Source organism: Nerophis ophidion, linkage group LG10 (genome assembly GCF_033978795.1).
Source record: "Nerophis ophidion isolate RoL-2023_Sa linkage group LG10, RoL_Noph_v1.0, whole genome shotgun sequence".
Classification (NCBI taxonomy): Eukaryota; Metazoa; Chordata; class Actinopteri; order Syngnathiformes; family Syngnathidae; genus Nerophis; species Nerophis ophidion.
In genome coordinates, this window is record NC_084620.1 from 60177968 (window position 1) to 60193530 (window position 15563).

The window sequence follows — 15563 nt, forward strand, 5'->3', positions numbered from 1 at the left end:
CGGTACAGGCAAGGCTTTTTTATTAGCGACCAAAAGTTGCCAACTTTATCATCGATGTTCTCTACTAAATCCTTTCAGCAAAAATAAGGCAATATGGCGAAATGATGAAGTATGACACATAGAATGGACCTGCTATCCCCGTTTAAATAAGAACATCTCATTTCAGTAGGCCTTTAAGGACAATTTGACAGGTACACCAGCAGAGTCCATTGATAACCAATACTACGGTGTCTAAAAAATTTTTCAAAAAAAAGAGTCAAATTATGAGGTTACGTCCTTATTTTCTCCAACAGTACCCAGGAATCAGAGTTAAAGCTTTTGGAAGAGACAAAGAAGTTCCGTGCCGACCTGAAGAGGCTTCATGCCGACTTGGAGAGAACAGAAGAGCCCAATACCTCTGAGGAGCCCACGGGCGAGGCGGACAGACTGAGGCTTCGGCTCCTGCAGGCGTTCCGAGAACTGAAAGCAGTGGAGGACAGGAACTATATGAGCCAGCATCAACTCAAGTGGTGAGCCTTTTTTCATGGAGCTTGGGACAAGTACAAACCCCGTTTCCATATGAGTTGGGAAATTGTGTTGGATGTAAATATAAACAGAATACAATGATTTGCAAATCCTTTTCAAGCCATATTCAGTTGAATATGCTACAAAGACAACATATTTGATGTTCAAACTCATAAACTTTTTTTTTTTTTTGCAAATAATCATTAACTTAGAATTTGATGCCAGCAACACGTGACAAAGAAGTTGAGAAAGGTGGCAATAAATACTGATAAAGTTGAGGAATGCTCATCAAACACTTATTTGGAACATCCCACAGGTGTGCAGGCTAATTGGGAACAGGTGGGTGCCATGATTGGGTAGAAAAACAGCTTCCCAAAAAAATGCTCAGTCTTTCACAAGAAAGGATGGGGCGAGGTACACCCCTTTGTCCACAACTGCGTGAGCAAATAGTCAAACAGTTTAAGAACAACTTTTCTCAAAGTGCAATTGCAAGAAATTTAGGGATTTCAAAATCTACGCTCCATAATATCATCAAAAGGTTCAGAGAATCTGGAGAAATCACTCCACGTAAGCGGCATGGCCGGAAACCAACATTGAATGACCGTGACCTTCCATCCCTCAGACGGCACTGTATCAAAAACCCACATCAATCTCTAAAGGATATCACCACATGGGCTCAGGAACACTTCAGAAAACCACTGTCACTAAATACAGTTATTCGCTACATCTGTAAGTGCAAGTTAAAGCTCTACTATGCAAAGCGAAAGCCATTTATCAACAACATCCAAAAACGCCGCCGGCTTCTCTGGGTCCGAGATCATCTAAGATGGACTGATGCAAAGTTGAAAAGTGTTCTGTGGTCTGACAAGTCCACGTTTCAAATAGTTTTTTGAAATATTCGACATTGTGTCATCCGTACCAAAGGGGAAGCAAACCATCCAGACTGTTATCGACGCAAAGTGTAAAAGCCAGCATGTGTGATGGTATGGGGGTGCATTAGTGCCCAAGGCATAGGTAACTTACACATCTGTGAAGGCACCATTAATGCTGAAAGGTACATACAGCTGTTGGAACAACATATGCTGCCATCTAAGCGCCGTCTTTTTCATGGACGCCCCTGCTTATTTCAGCAAGACAATGCCAAGCCACATTCAGCACGTGCTACAACAGTGTGGCTTCTTAAAAAAAGAGTGCGGGTACGTTCCTGGCCTGCCTGCAGTCCAGACCTGTCTGCCATGGAAAATGTGTGGCATATTATGAAGCGTAAAATACGACAGCGGAGACCCCGGACTGTTGAAGGACTGAAGCTCTACATAAAACAAGAATGGGAAATAATTCCACTTTCAAAGCTTCAACAATTAGTTTCCTCAGTTCCCAAACGTTTATTGAGTGTTGTTAAAAGAAAAGGTGATGTAACACAGTGGTGAACATGCCCTTTCCCAACTACTTTGTCACGTGTTGCAGCCATGAAATTCTAAGTTAATTATTATTTGCAAAAAAATAATAAGTTTATGAGTTTGAACATCAAATATGTTGTCTTTGTAGCATATTCAACTGAATATGGCTTGAAAAGGATTTGCAAATCATTGTATTCTGTTTATATTTACATCTAACACAATTTCCCAACTCAAATGGAAACAGGGTTTGTACGTTAATCACACAGTTCATCCAAACAACAGTTGCCGGTGGAATTGAACATTTCCTCCCTGCAAAGTGTTTTATTTGTTTGAGCGCTTTGACTTCAGCATGGGGGTTATTCCCGCTCCACTCTCTCTCTCTCTCTCTCTCTCTCTCTCTCTCTCTCTCTTACTCTCAGTTGTCACCGGCCACTTTCCTCAATTCTGCCGCAGGCCTCGCTTTTCCTTCCTCCAAATCTCCCGCCGCCACTATCGCTGCGTCCAAAGGGTCAGACTCACCCAGAGAAATGGAAAAGAACATATTTTTTTGTTCCACTGGAGTCAGGCTGAGGTCACGGGAACACTGCCAGGCAACATGATAACATGCACCGCCGCTTCCGGAACATTCAGTCCTGTGACCACCTTTATTTAGAAGAAAAAAATACAAAAATAACATCCACTTTGTAGTCCGTCCCCTCGTTGCAGACATGCCTCACCTTACCTCACCCTTGTTTGCAGTCTCCGGGAAGAGAAGCGGTATCTGCTGAAGGAGAACAACATTCCGCTGCAACCTGATGTAAGTTCATCACAGCAGCTGTCAGGTGGAGTTACTGAGATTTTTGCCTGAGAGAGGTGGATTTTTAACTTCCATTCATCCTGTTAGAAATCATGAAGAGTGGACCTTAATAAATTTGTGTAGTGTATTCATACACTAGCACATACAATTTACAAACCCCAAATGAATGGACGATATATCGATGCACTCGATATATCGTGGGAAGGAAATCACGATTACCGTATTTCCTTGAATTGCCGCCGGGCCGGGTATATAGTATGCGCCTGCCTAGAATTACCGCCGGGTCAAACTTGTTTCGCAAAATATTATTGTTATTAGCGCATGACTAGAATTTCCGCCAGTTCAAACTCGTTTTGCAAAATAATTAGCATATGCCTAGAATTTCCACCGGGTCAAACTCGTCACGTCACGAGTGACACTTCACCTGTCATCATTTTCAAAATGGAGGAGGCTGATTTCAATCATTTGAAATCGCATAACGGGAAGAAGATTAAGAGCTATTCAGTAGGATTTAATTTCCAAGCTATTGAATATGCTAAAAAGAACAGTAAGCAGCTATGTTTTATTAATATACCGTAGCTGCGTGTGTCAAATATGAGTCATTGAATGACTCCCGCCTCCTGGTGGTACAGGGCGCTAGTGATCCTTCTTGCGACTACTCGGCTGCAGAAGAAGTGACAACAAGCAGCAAGAGTTTATTTTTTCCTCTCGCTTGCACTTTTAACATGGAGGATTATATATCTAAAATAAAACTGTTTTGTAAACTGGACTTTCAATCCAAGCAGGAGGTAATAAAGGAAGATCTCCATCGAGACAGAGAGACTTTTAAAACTGAAGAAAGATAAAGAGTGAGCAGCGATCGTTTATTTTTTCCTCTCGTTTGCACTTTTAACATGGAGAATTACATATCTAAAATAAAACAGTTTTCTAAACTGGACTTTCAATCGAAGCAGGAGGTAATAAAGGAAGATCTCCATCGAGACAGAGAGACTTTTAAAACTGAAGAAAGATAAGGAAGACTTCTATAAACAAGTTATCGATGCTTTTGATCAGAAGGAGCTGTGCATGGACTTCATTTATAAGTAAAGGTAAGACCATAATAACGTTTTTTTTATTAAATGTGCTTTTCATGATGGTATCCTTACATCACACTCAAATTTATAAGCGCAGGCCTAAATTTACCGCATGCCTTTGGTAAGCGCCGGAGTGAGAAGAGGTTTTAAATGAATTAGCGCCCCGGCAGCAATTCCAGGAAATACGGTATATATGTTTTTTTCCTTCTTTATTATGCATTTTCGGCAGCTGCGACTTATACTCCGAAAAATACGGTAATTCATCTGTTTTTGTATCATGCAGGAGGAGATGGAGAACACCACAAAGACCCTCCAGGATAAATGTGGGAAACTTCAAAAAGAGGTGGCCCAAAGACGGGGTGAAGTCAGGTATTCATTTTCTCATATGCACATTTTCTCTATTGGTGGTTTTGTTTGTTTTGTTTTTGTAAAAAGGGCCTGCGCAGCTATTAATTATGTACGAACCGTTTTGGGAGATTGTGTACTTGCTACGTGTTTCCACAGAAGTCTGATGGACGATATGGCAACCCATCAAACGCAGTTATTGCAGGAACAGAAGGAGCTGGAAGACATGAGGAAAATCCTCCAGCTCAAAGAGGTGTGTGTGCGAGACAGCGAGTGGGCATCGCTTCCACCCCGCCATTAATAAAATAACAAATCTGCCTCCTCTCTCTCTCCTCTGTGTGTTGCAAGGCCGAGAAAGCTCAGCTCCTCGCCGCACCTGAGCAGATTTTAAAAGAGATTGGGGGGAGACGCTCCAAGAGGGAGTGAGTGCAGGAGACAACGCTCACAATTTGTATCCAATAATTGCAGGAAATGTTCCAAACGCCCGGGATATCAACTCTAAATGAGCCGCTTAGACTGCAGAACAAGAAAACAGAAATGGCTCAATTCGTTACTTGATGCACACTTCCACATTGCCCTCGACTATCAAACTGTTCATTAAAGGAGAGAACGACGCGGCGGTGCCTAATAAAACATTTGCTTCAATCTACAGTGATGTTTCACACTGAAGGTGTGAAGTTGTAATTGCCCTGAGTACCAAGAGTGAAGTAGTTTCTTTGTTTGTTTTTTCTTTTTAGAGCCGCAGTGAAGTTGCTAGAAGCGATGGACGCCGAGGTTTCCGACATGAAGCGGCAAGCCGGGGAGGTGAAGGAGCACAACCGCCTCCTCGGGGCTCAAAAGGAGGCGCTCGCCAGGGAGCTGCAGGCTCTCAAGGCTCAAGTGGAGGCCTTTGAGAGGAGGTGTGGGCAGCTGGAGAAGGAGCAGGAGGTCAGCAGGGAAGAGGAGGCGGAGCTTATGGGGCACAGGTACGATTGTTGAGTGCTGGGATTGACACTGCCAGAAAAGTACCGTATTTTTCCCATCATAAGTCGCTCCTGAGTATAAGTCGCACCGGCCAAAAATGCATAATAAAGAAGGAAAAAAACACATATAAGTCGCATTTTTGGGGGGAAATTTATTTGATAAAATCCAACACCAAGAATAGACATTTGAAAGGCAATGTAAAATAAATAAATAATAGTGAACAACAGGCTGAATAAGTGTACGTTATATGAGGCATAAATACAAACCCTGTTGGGAAATTGTGTTAGATGTAAATATAAACAGAATACAATGATTTGCAATTCCTTTTCAACCCATATTCAGTTGAATATGCTACAAACACAACATATTTCATGTTCAAACTTAAAAACTAAATTTTTTGTTTGCAAATAATAATTACCTTAGAATTTCATGGCTGCAACACGTGCCAAAGTAGTTGGGAAAGGGCATGTTCACCACTGTGTTACATCACCTTTTCTTTTAACAACACTTAATAAACGTTTGGGAACTGAGGAAACTAATTGTTGAAGCTTTGAAAGTGGAATTCTTTCCCATTCTTGTTTTATGTAGAGCTTCAGTCGTTCAACATTCCGGGGTCTCCCCTGTCGTATTTTATGCTTCATAATGCGCCACACATTTTCCATGGGAGACAGGTCTGGACTGCAGGCGGGCTAGGAAAGTACCCGCACTCTTTTTTTTACAAAGCCACACTGTTGTAACACGTGCTGAATGTGGCTTGGCATTGTCTTGCTGAAATAAGCAGGGGCGTCCGTGAAAAAGACGGCGCTTAGATGGCAGCATATGTTGTTCCAAAACCTGTATGTACCTTTCAGCATTAATGGTCCCTTCACAGATGTGTAAGTTACCCATGCCTTGGGCACTAATGCACCCCCATACCATCACACATGCTGGCTTTTCAACTTTGTGCCGATAACAGTCTGGATGGTTCACTTCCCCTTTGGTCCGGATGTCTAATATTTACAAAAAAAATTTGAAATGTGGACTCGTCAGACCACAGAACACTTTTCCACTTTGCATCAGTCCATCTTAGATTATCTCGGGCCCAGAGAAGCCGGCGGCGTTTCTGGATGTTGTTGATAAATGGCTTTCGCTTTGCATAGTAGAGCTTTAACTTGCACTTACAGATGTAGCGAATAACTGTATTTAGTGACAGTGGTTTTCTGAAGTGATATCCCGTAGAGATTGATGTGGGTTTTTGATACAGTGCCGTCTGAGGGATGGAAGGTCACGGTCATTCAATGTTGGTTTCCGGCCATGCCGCTTACGTGGAGTGATTTCTCCAGATTCTATGAACCTTTTGATGATATTATGGAGCGTAGATGTTGAAATCCCTAAATTTCTTGCAATTGCACTTTGAGAAAGGTTGTTCTTAAACTGTTTGACTATTTGCTCACACAGTTGTGGACAAAGGGGTGTACCTCGCCCCATCCTTTCTTGTGAAGGACTGAGCATTTTTTGGGAATCTGTTTTTATAGCCAATCATGGCACCCACCTGTTCCCAATTAGCCTGCACACCTGTGGGATGGTCCAAATAAGTGTTTGATGAGCATTCCTCAACTTTATCAGTATTTATTGCCACCTTTCCCAACGTCTGTGTCACGTGTTGCTGGCATCAAATTCTAAAGTTAATGATTATTTGCAAAAAAAAATTGTTTATGAGTTTGAACATCAAATATGTTGTCTTTGTAACATATTCAACTGAATATGGCTTGAAAAGGATTTGCAAATCATTGTATTCTGTTTATATTTACATCTAACACAATTTCCCAACTCACATGGAAACAGGGTTTGTATATACGCCCCAAGTGGAGGAGTTAAAGTACCTCAGAGTCTTGACAGTGAGATGGACAGGCGGATCGGTGTGGCGTCTTCAGTAATGCGGACGTTGTACCGATCCGTCGTGGTGAAGAAGGAGCTGAGCCGGAAGGCAAAGCTCTCAATTTACCGGTTGATCTACGTTCCCATCCTCACCTATGGTCATGAGCTTTGGGTCATGACCGAAAAGATAAGATCACGGGTACAAGCGGCTGAAATGAGTTTCCTCTCCCTTAGAGATAGGGTGAGAAGCTCTGCCATCCGGGAGGAACTCAAAGTAAAGCCGCTGCTCCTCCACATGGAGAGGTGCCAGATGAGGTGGTTCGGGCATCTGGTCAGGATGGCTCCTGAACGCCTCCCTAGGGAGGTGTTTAGGGCACGTCCAACTGGTAGGAGGCCACGGGGAAGACCCAGGACACGTTGGGAAGACTATGTCTCCCGGCTGGCCCGGGAACGCCTCGGGATCCCCCGGGAAGAGCTGGACTAAGTGGCTGGGGAAGAAGATGGCTGTATATAAGGATATGTGACACATAAATAACCAACTGAGAATGTGCCTGCTATGTTAACCTAACATATTATGGTAAGAGTCATTCAAATAACTATAACATATAGAACATGCTATCCCTTTACCAAACAATCTGTCACTCCTAATCCATAAATCCCATGAAATCTTCGTCCTCGGTGTCGCTTCTAAACAACTCTGCCAACTCCAAAGGTAGACACCGCGTCGCTTCCTCTTCTATCGGTACGTCGCTTATGTCAGAGTCATCGTCTGTCGCAGTTCCAACTATACCAGGTTTTCTGAGTCTGGACAGGATGGTTTCAGTTGTCACCAAAAAGGGACAAGCAGTAGAAAATGGATGGATGGATGAACAACTAAATGCGTGCATTTTTTAAAGGGGAACATTATCACAATTTCAAAAGGGTTAAAATCAATACAAATCAGTTCCCAGTGGCTTGTTGTATTTTTTTAAAATTTGTTCAAAATTTTACCGGTCCCCGAATATCCCTAAAAAAAGCTTTAAAGTGCTTGATTTTCGCTATTTGCGATGCGACTATCCATTTTCCCTGTGAGGTCATACAGTGCTGCCAATGTAAACAAACAACGGCGAATACCACAGCAAGATATAGCGACATTAGCTCGGATTCGGACTCTGATTTCAGCGACTTAAGCGATTCAACAGATTACGCATGTATTTAAACAGATGGTTGGAGTATGAAAATATTGAAGAAGAAACTGAAGCTATTGAGCGAATAGCTATTGACGCTATTCATAGCCATAGCATGGCCGAATAGCTGCGTTAGCATCGCCGGTAAAATGTGCGGACCAAACGATCAGGACTTTCGCATCTCGTGACACTGGAGCAACTTAAATCCGTCGATTGGTAAGTGTTTTTTTTTGCACTAAATGTGGGTGGAAGGAAACGTAATATAGTTGCAAATGCATCTGCAGGTTATCCATACATCTCTGTGCCATGTCTGCTTTAACACCGCCGGTGGTAAATAGCATGTTAGCACCGATTAGCGTAGCATGTTAGCATCGATTAGCTGGCAGTCACGCCGCAACCAAATATGTCTGATTAGCACATAAGTCAACATCAACAAAACTCACCTTTGTGATTTTGTTGAATTTATCGTTGCAAATGCATCTGCAGGTTATCCATACATCTCTGTGCCATGTCTGCTTTAGCACCACCGGTAAATAGCATGTTAGCATCGATGAGCATAGCATGTTAGCATCAATTAGCTGGCAGTCATCATCAACAAAACTCACCTTTGTGAATTCGTTGACTTTATAGTTACAAATGCATCTGCAGGTTATCCATACATCTCTGTGCCATGTCTGCTTTAGCACCGCCGGTAAATAGCATGTTAGCATCGATTAGCTGGCAGTCACGCCGCAACCAAATATGTCTGATTAGCACATAAGTCAACATCAACAAAACTCACCTTTGTGATTTCGTTGACTTTATCGTTGCAAATGCATCTGCAGGTTATCCATACATCTCTGTGCCATGTCTGTCATCGCCGGTAAAATGTGAAGACACTTTGGTACATTCAATGGGGGTCTGGCGGAAGACACTTTCGCATCTACGGGCCAGTGGTGCAACTTGAATCCCTCCCTGTTAGTGTTGTTACACCCTCCGACAACACACCCACGAGGCATGATGTCTCCAAGGTTCCAAAAAATTGTCGAAAAAACGGAAAATAACAGAGCTGAGACCCGGTGTTTGTAATGTGTTGAAAATGACAATGGCGGCTGTATTACCTCGATAAACCGAAAGGCGTTTAATTCGTCAAAATTCACCCATTTAGAGTCCGGAAATCGGTTAAAAAAATATATGGTCTTTTTTTCTGCACCATCAAGGTATATATTGACGCTTACATAGGTCTGCTGATAATGTTCCCCTTTAAGTAACATTTTTAGAGTATAATAAGTCTAATTCTTTTTAATAACATTATTTCTTGAACAGGTGCGGTAGGAAAACGGATGGATGGATTAAAATGCATGAGAATGTTTTATATTTTTAAACGTTATTTTTAACATTGTGATTACCAATTATTCATTACTTATCGTGTTAAGCAATGTCAGCTAAGATTTATGTGAGAGCCAGATGCAGTCATCAAAAGGGCCACATCCGGCTCTAGAGCGGCTCTTTAGTGCCACCCTAGTGGCTCTCTGGAGCTTTTTCAAAAATGTATGAAAATTGGAAAAAGATGAGGGGAAAATAATATAAAAAATAAATTTTTTGTTTTAATATAGTTTCTGTCGGACGACAAACATGACACGAACCTCCCTAATTGTTACAAAGCACACTGTTTTTATTAAACACGCTTCACTGATTCGAGTATTTGGCGAGCGCCGTTTTGTCCTACTCATTTTGGCGGTCCTTGAACTCACCCATGTTCGTTTACATGTACAACTTTCTCCGACTTTCTCAGACGCCACTTTTTTTTCTGTCTCATTTTGTCCACCAAACTTTTAACTTGTGCGTGAATCCACAAAGGTGAGTTTTGTTGACGTTATTGACTCAAGTGGAGTGTGCTAATCAGACATAATTGACTGCAAGCTAATCGATGCTAACATGCTATTTAGGCTAGCTGTATGTACATATTGCATCATTATACCTCATTTGTAGTTATATTTGAGCTCATTTAGTTTCCTTTAAGTCCTAATAATTCAATTTATATCTCATGACACTATCTGTATGGAATATGGCTTTTATTTTTTTGCGGCTCCAGACATATTTGTTTTTGTATTTTTGGTCCAATATGGCTCTTTCAACATTTTAGGTTCCCTACCCCTGTTCCAGAGTATAAATCTGACCCCTGGCCAAACAATGATAAAAACTGCATCTTTAATCCGAAAAATACGGTATTCAATAAAAAAATGTCCTTTTGTTTCTCAAACACGGATGGCTCGGCCCAAAATGGTCACCACGTGACCATTGCTGGATAAATATTATACAGGATTACATTTACACACTACTGTGCGTTGAAACAAATCAACAGTGTATCTGGTATCTGGTAAGGACAAGTCACAGGTGGAACAAATCCTCAGTGCTGAACTCCTCAATATTTGCACCTGGCTTGCCGACAACAAGCTATCCATACACTTAGGTAAAACGGAATCCATCCTATTTGGGTCCCATATCAAACTTAAGAAGGTCAGTGACTTCACTATAAAAGTGGGTGACATTGTTATCACCAGGAAAGATGAGATCACCTACCTAGGTTCCATTCTAGAGGCTAATCTTTCCTGTGATAAAATGGCAACCAAGGTGATCAAAAAGGTCAACCAAAGAACGAGATTCCTCTACAGAATCTCCTCTCTGGTCAACAAAAGCACCTTGAAGATTCTAGCGCAGGGGTGCCCACACTTTTTCTGCAGGCGAGCTACTTTTCAATTGACCAACTCGAGGGGATCTACCTCATTTATATATATCATTTATATTTATTTATTTTTGAAAGAGACATTTTTGTAAACAAGTTAATTGTGTTTAATGATAATACAAGCATGTGTAACACATATAGATGTCTTTCTTTCACGAAGACAAGAATAGAAGTTGGTGTATTACCTGATTCTGATGACTTGCATTGATTGGAATCAGACAGTAATGATAACGCCCACATTTTCAAATGGAGGAGGAAAAAAGTTGTCCTTTCTGTACAATACCACATGAAAGTGGTTGGTTTTTGGCATCTAATTCATTCAGCTTCCATACACTTTACAAGAAAAACATTGGCGGCAAATTCCGTAGCTTGCTTGATTGACATTCACGGCACCCGAAGGTCTTGTGAGATGACGCTGGCTGCTGCCAGTTCATTATTATGAAAAAATGACAGAGAGGAAGGCGAGAAACACTTTTTATTTCAACAGACTTTCGCGCCGTCCCTTCCGTCAAAACTCTAAAGGCCGACTGCACATTTCCTATCGTCACAATAAAAGCCCTGCTTCATGCTGCCTGCGCTAACAAAATAAGAGTCTCGGAAAGCTGGCGTGCACAAGTGATGTGCACGCCAGCTTTCTGAGGGATCGCTTGTGCACGCCAGTTTTCCGGGACTCTGTATTTAGTTAGCGCAGGCAGCATGAAACAGGGCTTTTATTGTGAAGATAGGAAATGTGCAGTCGGCCTTTAGAGTTTTGACGGAAGGTACGGCGCGAGAGTCTGTTGAAATAAAAAGTGTTTCTCGCCTTCCTCAAGGTCATATTTTAATAATAATGATCTTGCAGCAGCCAGCGTCCTCTCACAAGACCCTCCGGTACCGTGAATGTCATTTAAGTGACGTCTTGGTGAAGATTGATGATCACTAATTTTTAGGTCTTTTTTTTTAAAAGCCTGGCTGGAGATCGACTGACACACCCCCCGCGGTCGACTGGTAGCTCGCGATCGACGTAATGGGCACCCCTGTTCTAGCGGGAACTCTCATTCAACCCTTCTTCGATTACGCTTGCACCTCCTGTTACCCCAGCACCTCCAAAACCCTCAAATCTAGACTCCAAACATCCCAGAATAAGCTAGTCCGGTTACTTTTAGACCTCCACCCCAGATCACACCTCCATCCAACCCACTTCTCCAAAGTGGGCTGGCTCAGGGTGGAGGACAGAGTCAAACAACTTGCACTGAGCCTAGTCTATAAAATCCGCTACACCTCCTTGATACCGAAGTACATGTCAAACTAGTTCCTTAACGTAAATGACCGCCATAACCACAACACCAGGGGGAGCTCCACAAACCACGTTAAACCCAGATTCCGATCTAACAAAGGTCTTAACTCATTCTCTTTCTATGCCACATCAATGTGGAATGCACTCCCAACCGGTATAAAAGTAAGTGCATCTCTATATTCCTTCAAAACCGCTCTAAAACAACACCTCCAGGCAACTTCAACACTTTACTAATACCCTCCTCCATTCACATCCCATCTCCCCGGATTATAAACAACTCAAATGTACTTCTAATGTATATACTTGTTCTTATGCTATGTGAACTCACTATGTTCTCTGCTGGCTGTACATATCCTACTAAGTCAGACCTACACTGTTTCAATGTCCACATTTCTCTGTTGATGCAATTGTTGTGACTGAAGTACTGATATCAACCAAAGCTCCTCATCCCACCCCCCGTATTGTAAATAATGTAAATAATTCAATGTACATACTATGATGATTAACTTGTGTGATGACTGTATTGTGTTGATAGTATATATTTGTACCATGAATTGATTAAGTTGAAAAACTTATTGGGGTGTTACCATTTAGTGGTCAATTGTACGGAATATGTACTGAACTGTGCAATCTACTAATTAAAGTATCAATCAATCAACACAAATGTCCACTGCAGTGGACGCCGGCTTTCAGGAGAAGAAGGAGGCACATTTGATTCAGCTTTGTGTGTTTGCATGCTTTTTCTTTTATTACCAGAGGGATCCTGGAAATGAAGTTGCAGAGTATCATGTGCGAGCATAAGCTTCTCTTCAAGAGTCAATCCATGCAGCTCAGAGAGAAAAAAAGGTACAAAATAAAAATAATTAAGGCAATTTAACAAGACATTGTCCTTGAGGGGGGTTCGTGCTCGGCCCCCGGAATGAACACGGATACATCTCCGAATCAACGTAGGCGTTTAAAACCTGATTAAAAGCTAATCAAACGTCTCCTGCGGTCCTCAACATGCTTCATTTTAGACAGGGATGGTGATGAAACGTTTTCTGTCGACTGCAGGCAGACGCAAGCCTTCAAGAGGATGGAGCGAGCCCTGACCGTGGCCACCGAGCAGCTCCAACACACGCACTCCACCTGCGCCGACCTGCAAGCACAGGTGACCTACTGCATGTCAGCTTCTGCCCAGTTTGCACCTCCAAACACTGGTGTGTTGCACATGACTTGATATTTTCCCTGACATCAGTGGCATGCTCAGTTTCCACTGTTCCGTACAGTTTGTGAAGCGAAAGAGAGAACTCAAGGGAAGGGTGTCAGCACATATCGCACGCACACCAAAGGAAATCGCATTGACACATTAGGGATTTCACGTATTTAGGAAATGTAGCAAACAAAGCCTTTTTTGTACTTTAACTGTCAAAAAATGACGTCCAACTTGTGCCAGGATGTGTTTAAGTGCTTTTCAAATTCAACAAGCACATCCTTTCCAATTCAACAGCAACAATAAATCATTCATCGTCTTTATCTAAATGCTTGTTGACTATTATCACAGTGGTACGAACAAAACCGCGGGTTTTTGTTCGTAATGTGTTCCGAAAGGTCAGCCAAAAAATGAAAAAACATTTTTTTAATCCAAACCGTCAATTCAATCGGTCCCTTCCAGAAACCTAAAATATCAACACAAAATATGAATTTACAGAGTAATTATAGTTGTTCTATGCAAAAATACTAGTGCTTTCAAGTGATAATTTAAAAAAAATCTGATGAATCACACCCTTGAATTGTGATTAATCATGATTAACCCCATGGGGGGCGGCGTGGCGCAGTGGGAGAGTGGCCGTGCGCAACCCGAGAGTCCCTGGTTCAAATCCCACCTAGTACCAACTTCGTCACGTCCGTTGTGTCCTGAGCAAGACACTTCACCCTTGCTCCTGATGGGTGCTGGTTGGCGCCTTGCATGGCAGCTCCCTCCATCAGTGTGTGAATGTGTGTGTGAATGGGTAAATGTGGAAGTAGTGTCAAAGCGCTTTGAGTACCTTGAAGGTAGAAAAGCGCTATACAAGTACAACCCATTCATTTATTATTATTTGCTTGTGTGGTAGAAATGTCGGGGATTTAACCCGGGGTCTCATCCTGTTAGTGGTAGCCAATTTTATGTACTGTATTTTCCGCACAATAAAGCGCACTTAAAAACCTCAAATTTTCTCAAAAGCTTAGAGTGTGCCTTATAATCCAGTGCGCCTTATATATGGACCAATATTGAGCCGCAACAGGTTTCGCAACTACGGTAAGCAGCCACCGACTTAATTTTCCCCCGTAGAAGAAGCTCGCGGTGCATGCTGGGATATATGACTGCAGGAGGCGTGCTGTTTCTGTGTGTTTATGTAAAGACCCCAAAAGGGCTCCTATTAAGAGACACGCTTGGACGCAGATTTTAAAATCAAGGCGATCAGTCACAGTAGAAGACGGGAATAGAGCAGCAGCGAGAGAATTTAACAACAACAGCAGCGACACTGACTCCTTTAATGACGACTTGGACGAGACGGAGCCGGGCATGTTGGATGCCGTATTCGCCCAACTCAGGGTATCCGCGGATCCTTAAAAAGTCTTAAATTCATGTGTCTAAAATTAAGGCCTTAAAAAGTATTACATTTATTAGAAATGCCTAAGATGGTCTTAAATTCAGTACTCAATGGTCTTAAATTGTCGGGCCAGTTTTTTTTTTTTTTTTTCGGGGCACGTCTTTGAGTAAAAGTGAGTCATTTCAGTGTCAGTCGCGCGCATAGTCGGGTCGCGCTCAGACTCCTTCCTTTCTTCCTCGCGTCCCGCCTTTCAGTCAGCATGGGGAAATGTAAGTTTTGCAAGCCTTGGCTGGAGGACAGCCGGTTTAAAAGCTGTCTTAAGCCTGTTGCCAATCCCGAGGAGGCCAGGTGCATACTTTGTAAGAGGGATTTCAAACCTGGCACAATGGCACATGCAGTGCGGTAAGCATAAAATCGCGGCAGAGAGCCAAAAACAAACACCGAGCATCTCTCAGTTCTGCGTGGGTCCAGCGCCAACGCCCCCCCAGCTAGCAACAACTGCCGCTAGCAGCACTGAGCTGACACTAATCTTCGGCGGGACAGCAATATTAAAATCCGAGGGGTTATGGATCTTGCACACTGTGGTGAAACATCAATCCTACACCTCAAATGATAGGATTGGCGATCTTTTTCGTGTGATGTTTCCTGATTCTCAGGTTGCTAATACATTTTCCTGCGGAAAGGACAAAACAGCATATATTACGAGACACAGATTAGCACATCACATCCAAAACCGGCTCTTCAGCCAAGTCAACGGGACTCGGTATGTGTTAATTTAAATGTAATTTATTTTTACCCTCACCTCGGTTATTATGTTTTACTGGCGTTTGTGTTGGTTTGTTTGTTTTGGATGTCAAAGTTTTTGGATATCTCAAGATTTTTGATAAG

At 42.4% G+C, this 15563-nt stretch overlaps 1 protein-coding gene across 1 annotated transcript in view; it reads left to right on the forward strand.

Annotated features, from left to right (window-relative positions):
• ccdc146 (coiled-coil domain containing 146) overlaps positions 1-15563 on the forward strand; it is a 110092-nt gene that overhangs the window by 49290 nt on the left and 45239 nt on the right. Inside the window, exons 4-11 of the mRNA XM_061914304.1 lie at positions 294-509; positions 2640-2697; positions 4054-4139; positions 4275-4368; positions 4464-4537; positions 4853-5080; positions 12859-12948; positions 13156-13252. Of these exons, the coding sequence (XP_061770288.1) occupies positions 294-509; positions 2640-2697; positions 4054-4139; positions 4275-4368; positions 4464-4537; positions 4853-5080; positions 12859-12948; positions 13156-13252 (943 nt within the window). The remainder of the gene's footprint in view (positions 1-293; positions 510-2639; positions 2698-4053; positions 4140-4274; positions 4369-4463; positions 4538-4852; positions 5081-12858; positions 12949-13155; positions 13253-15563) is intronic.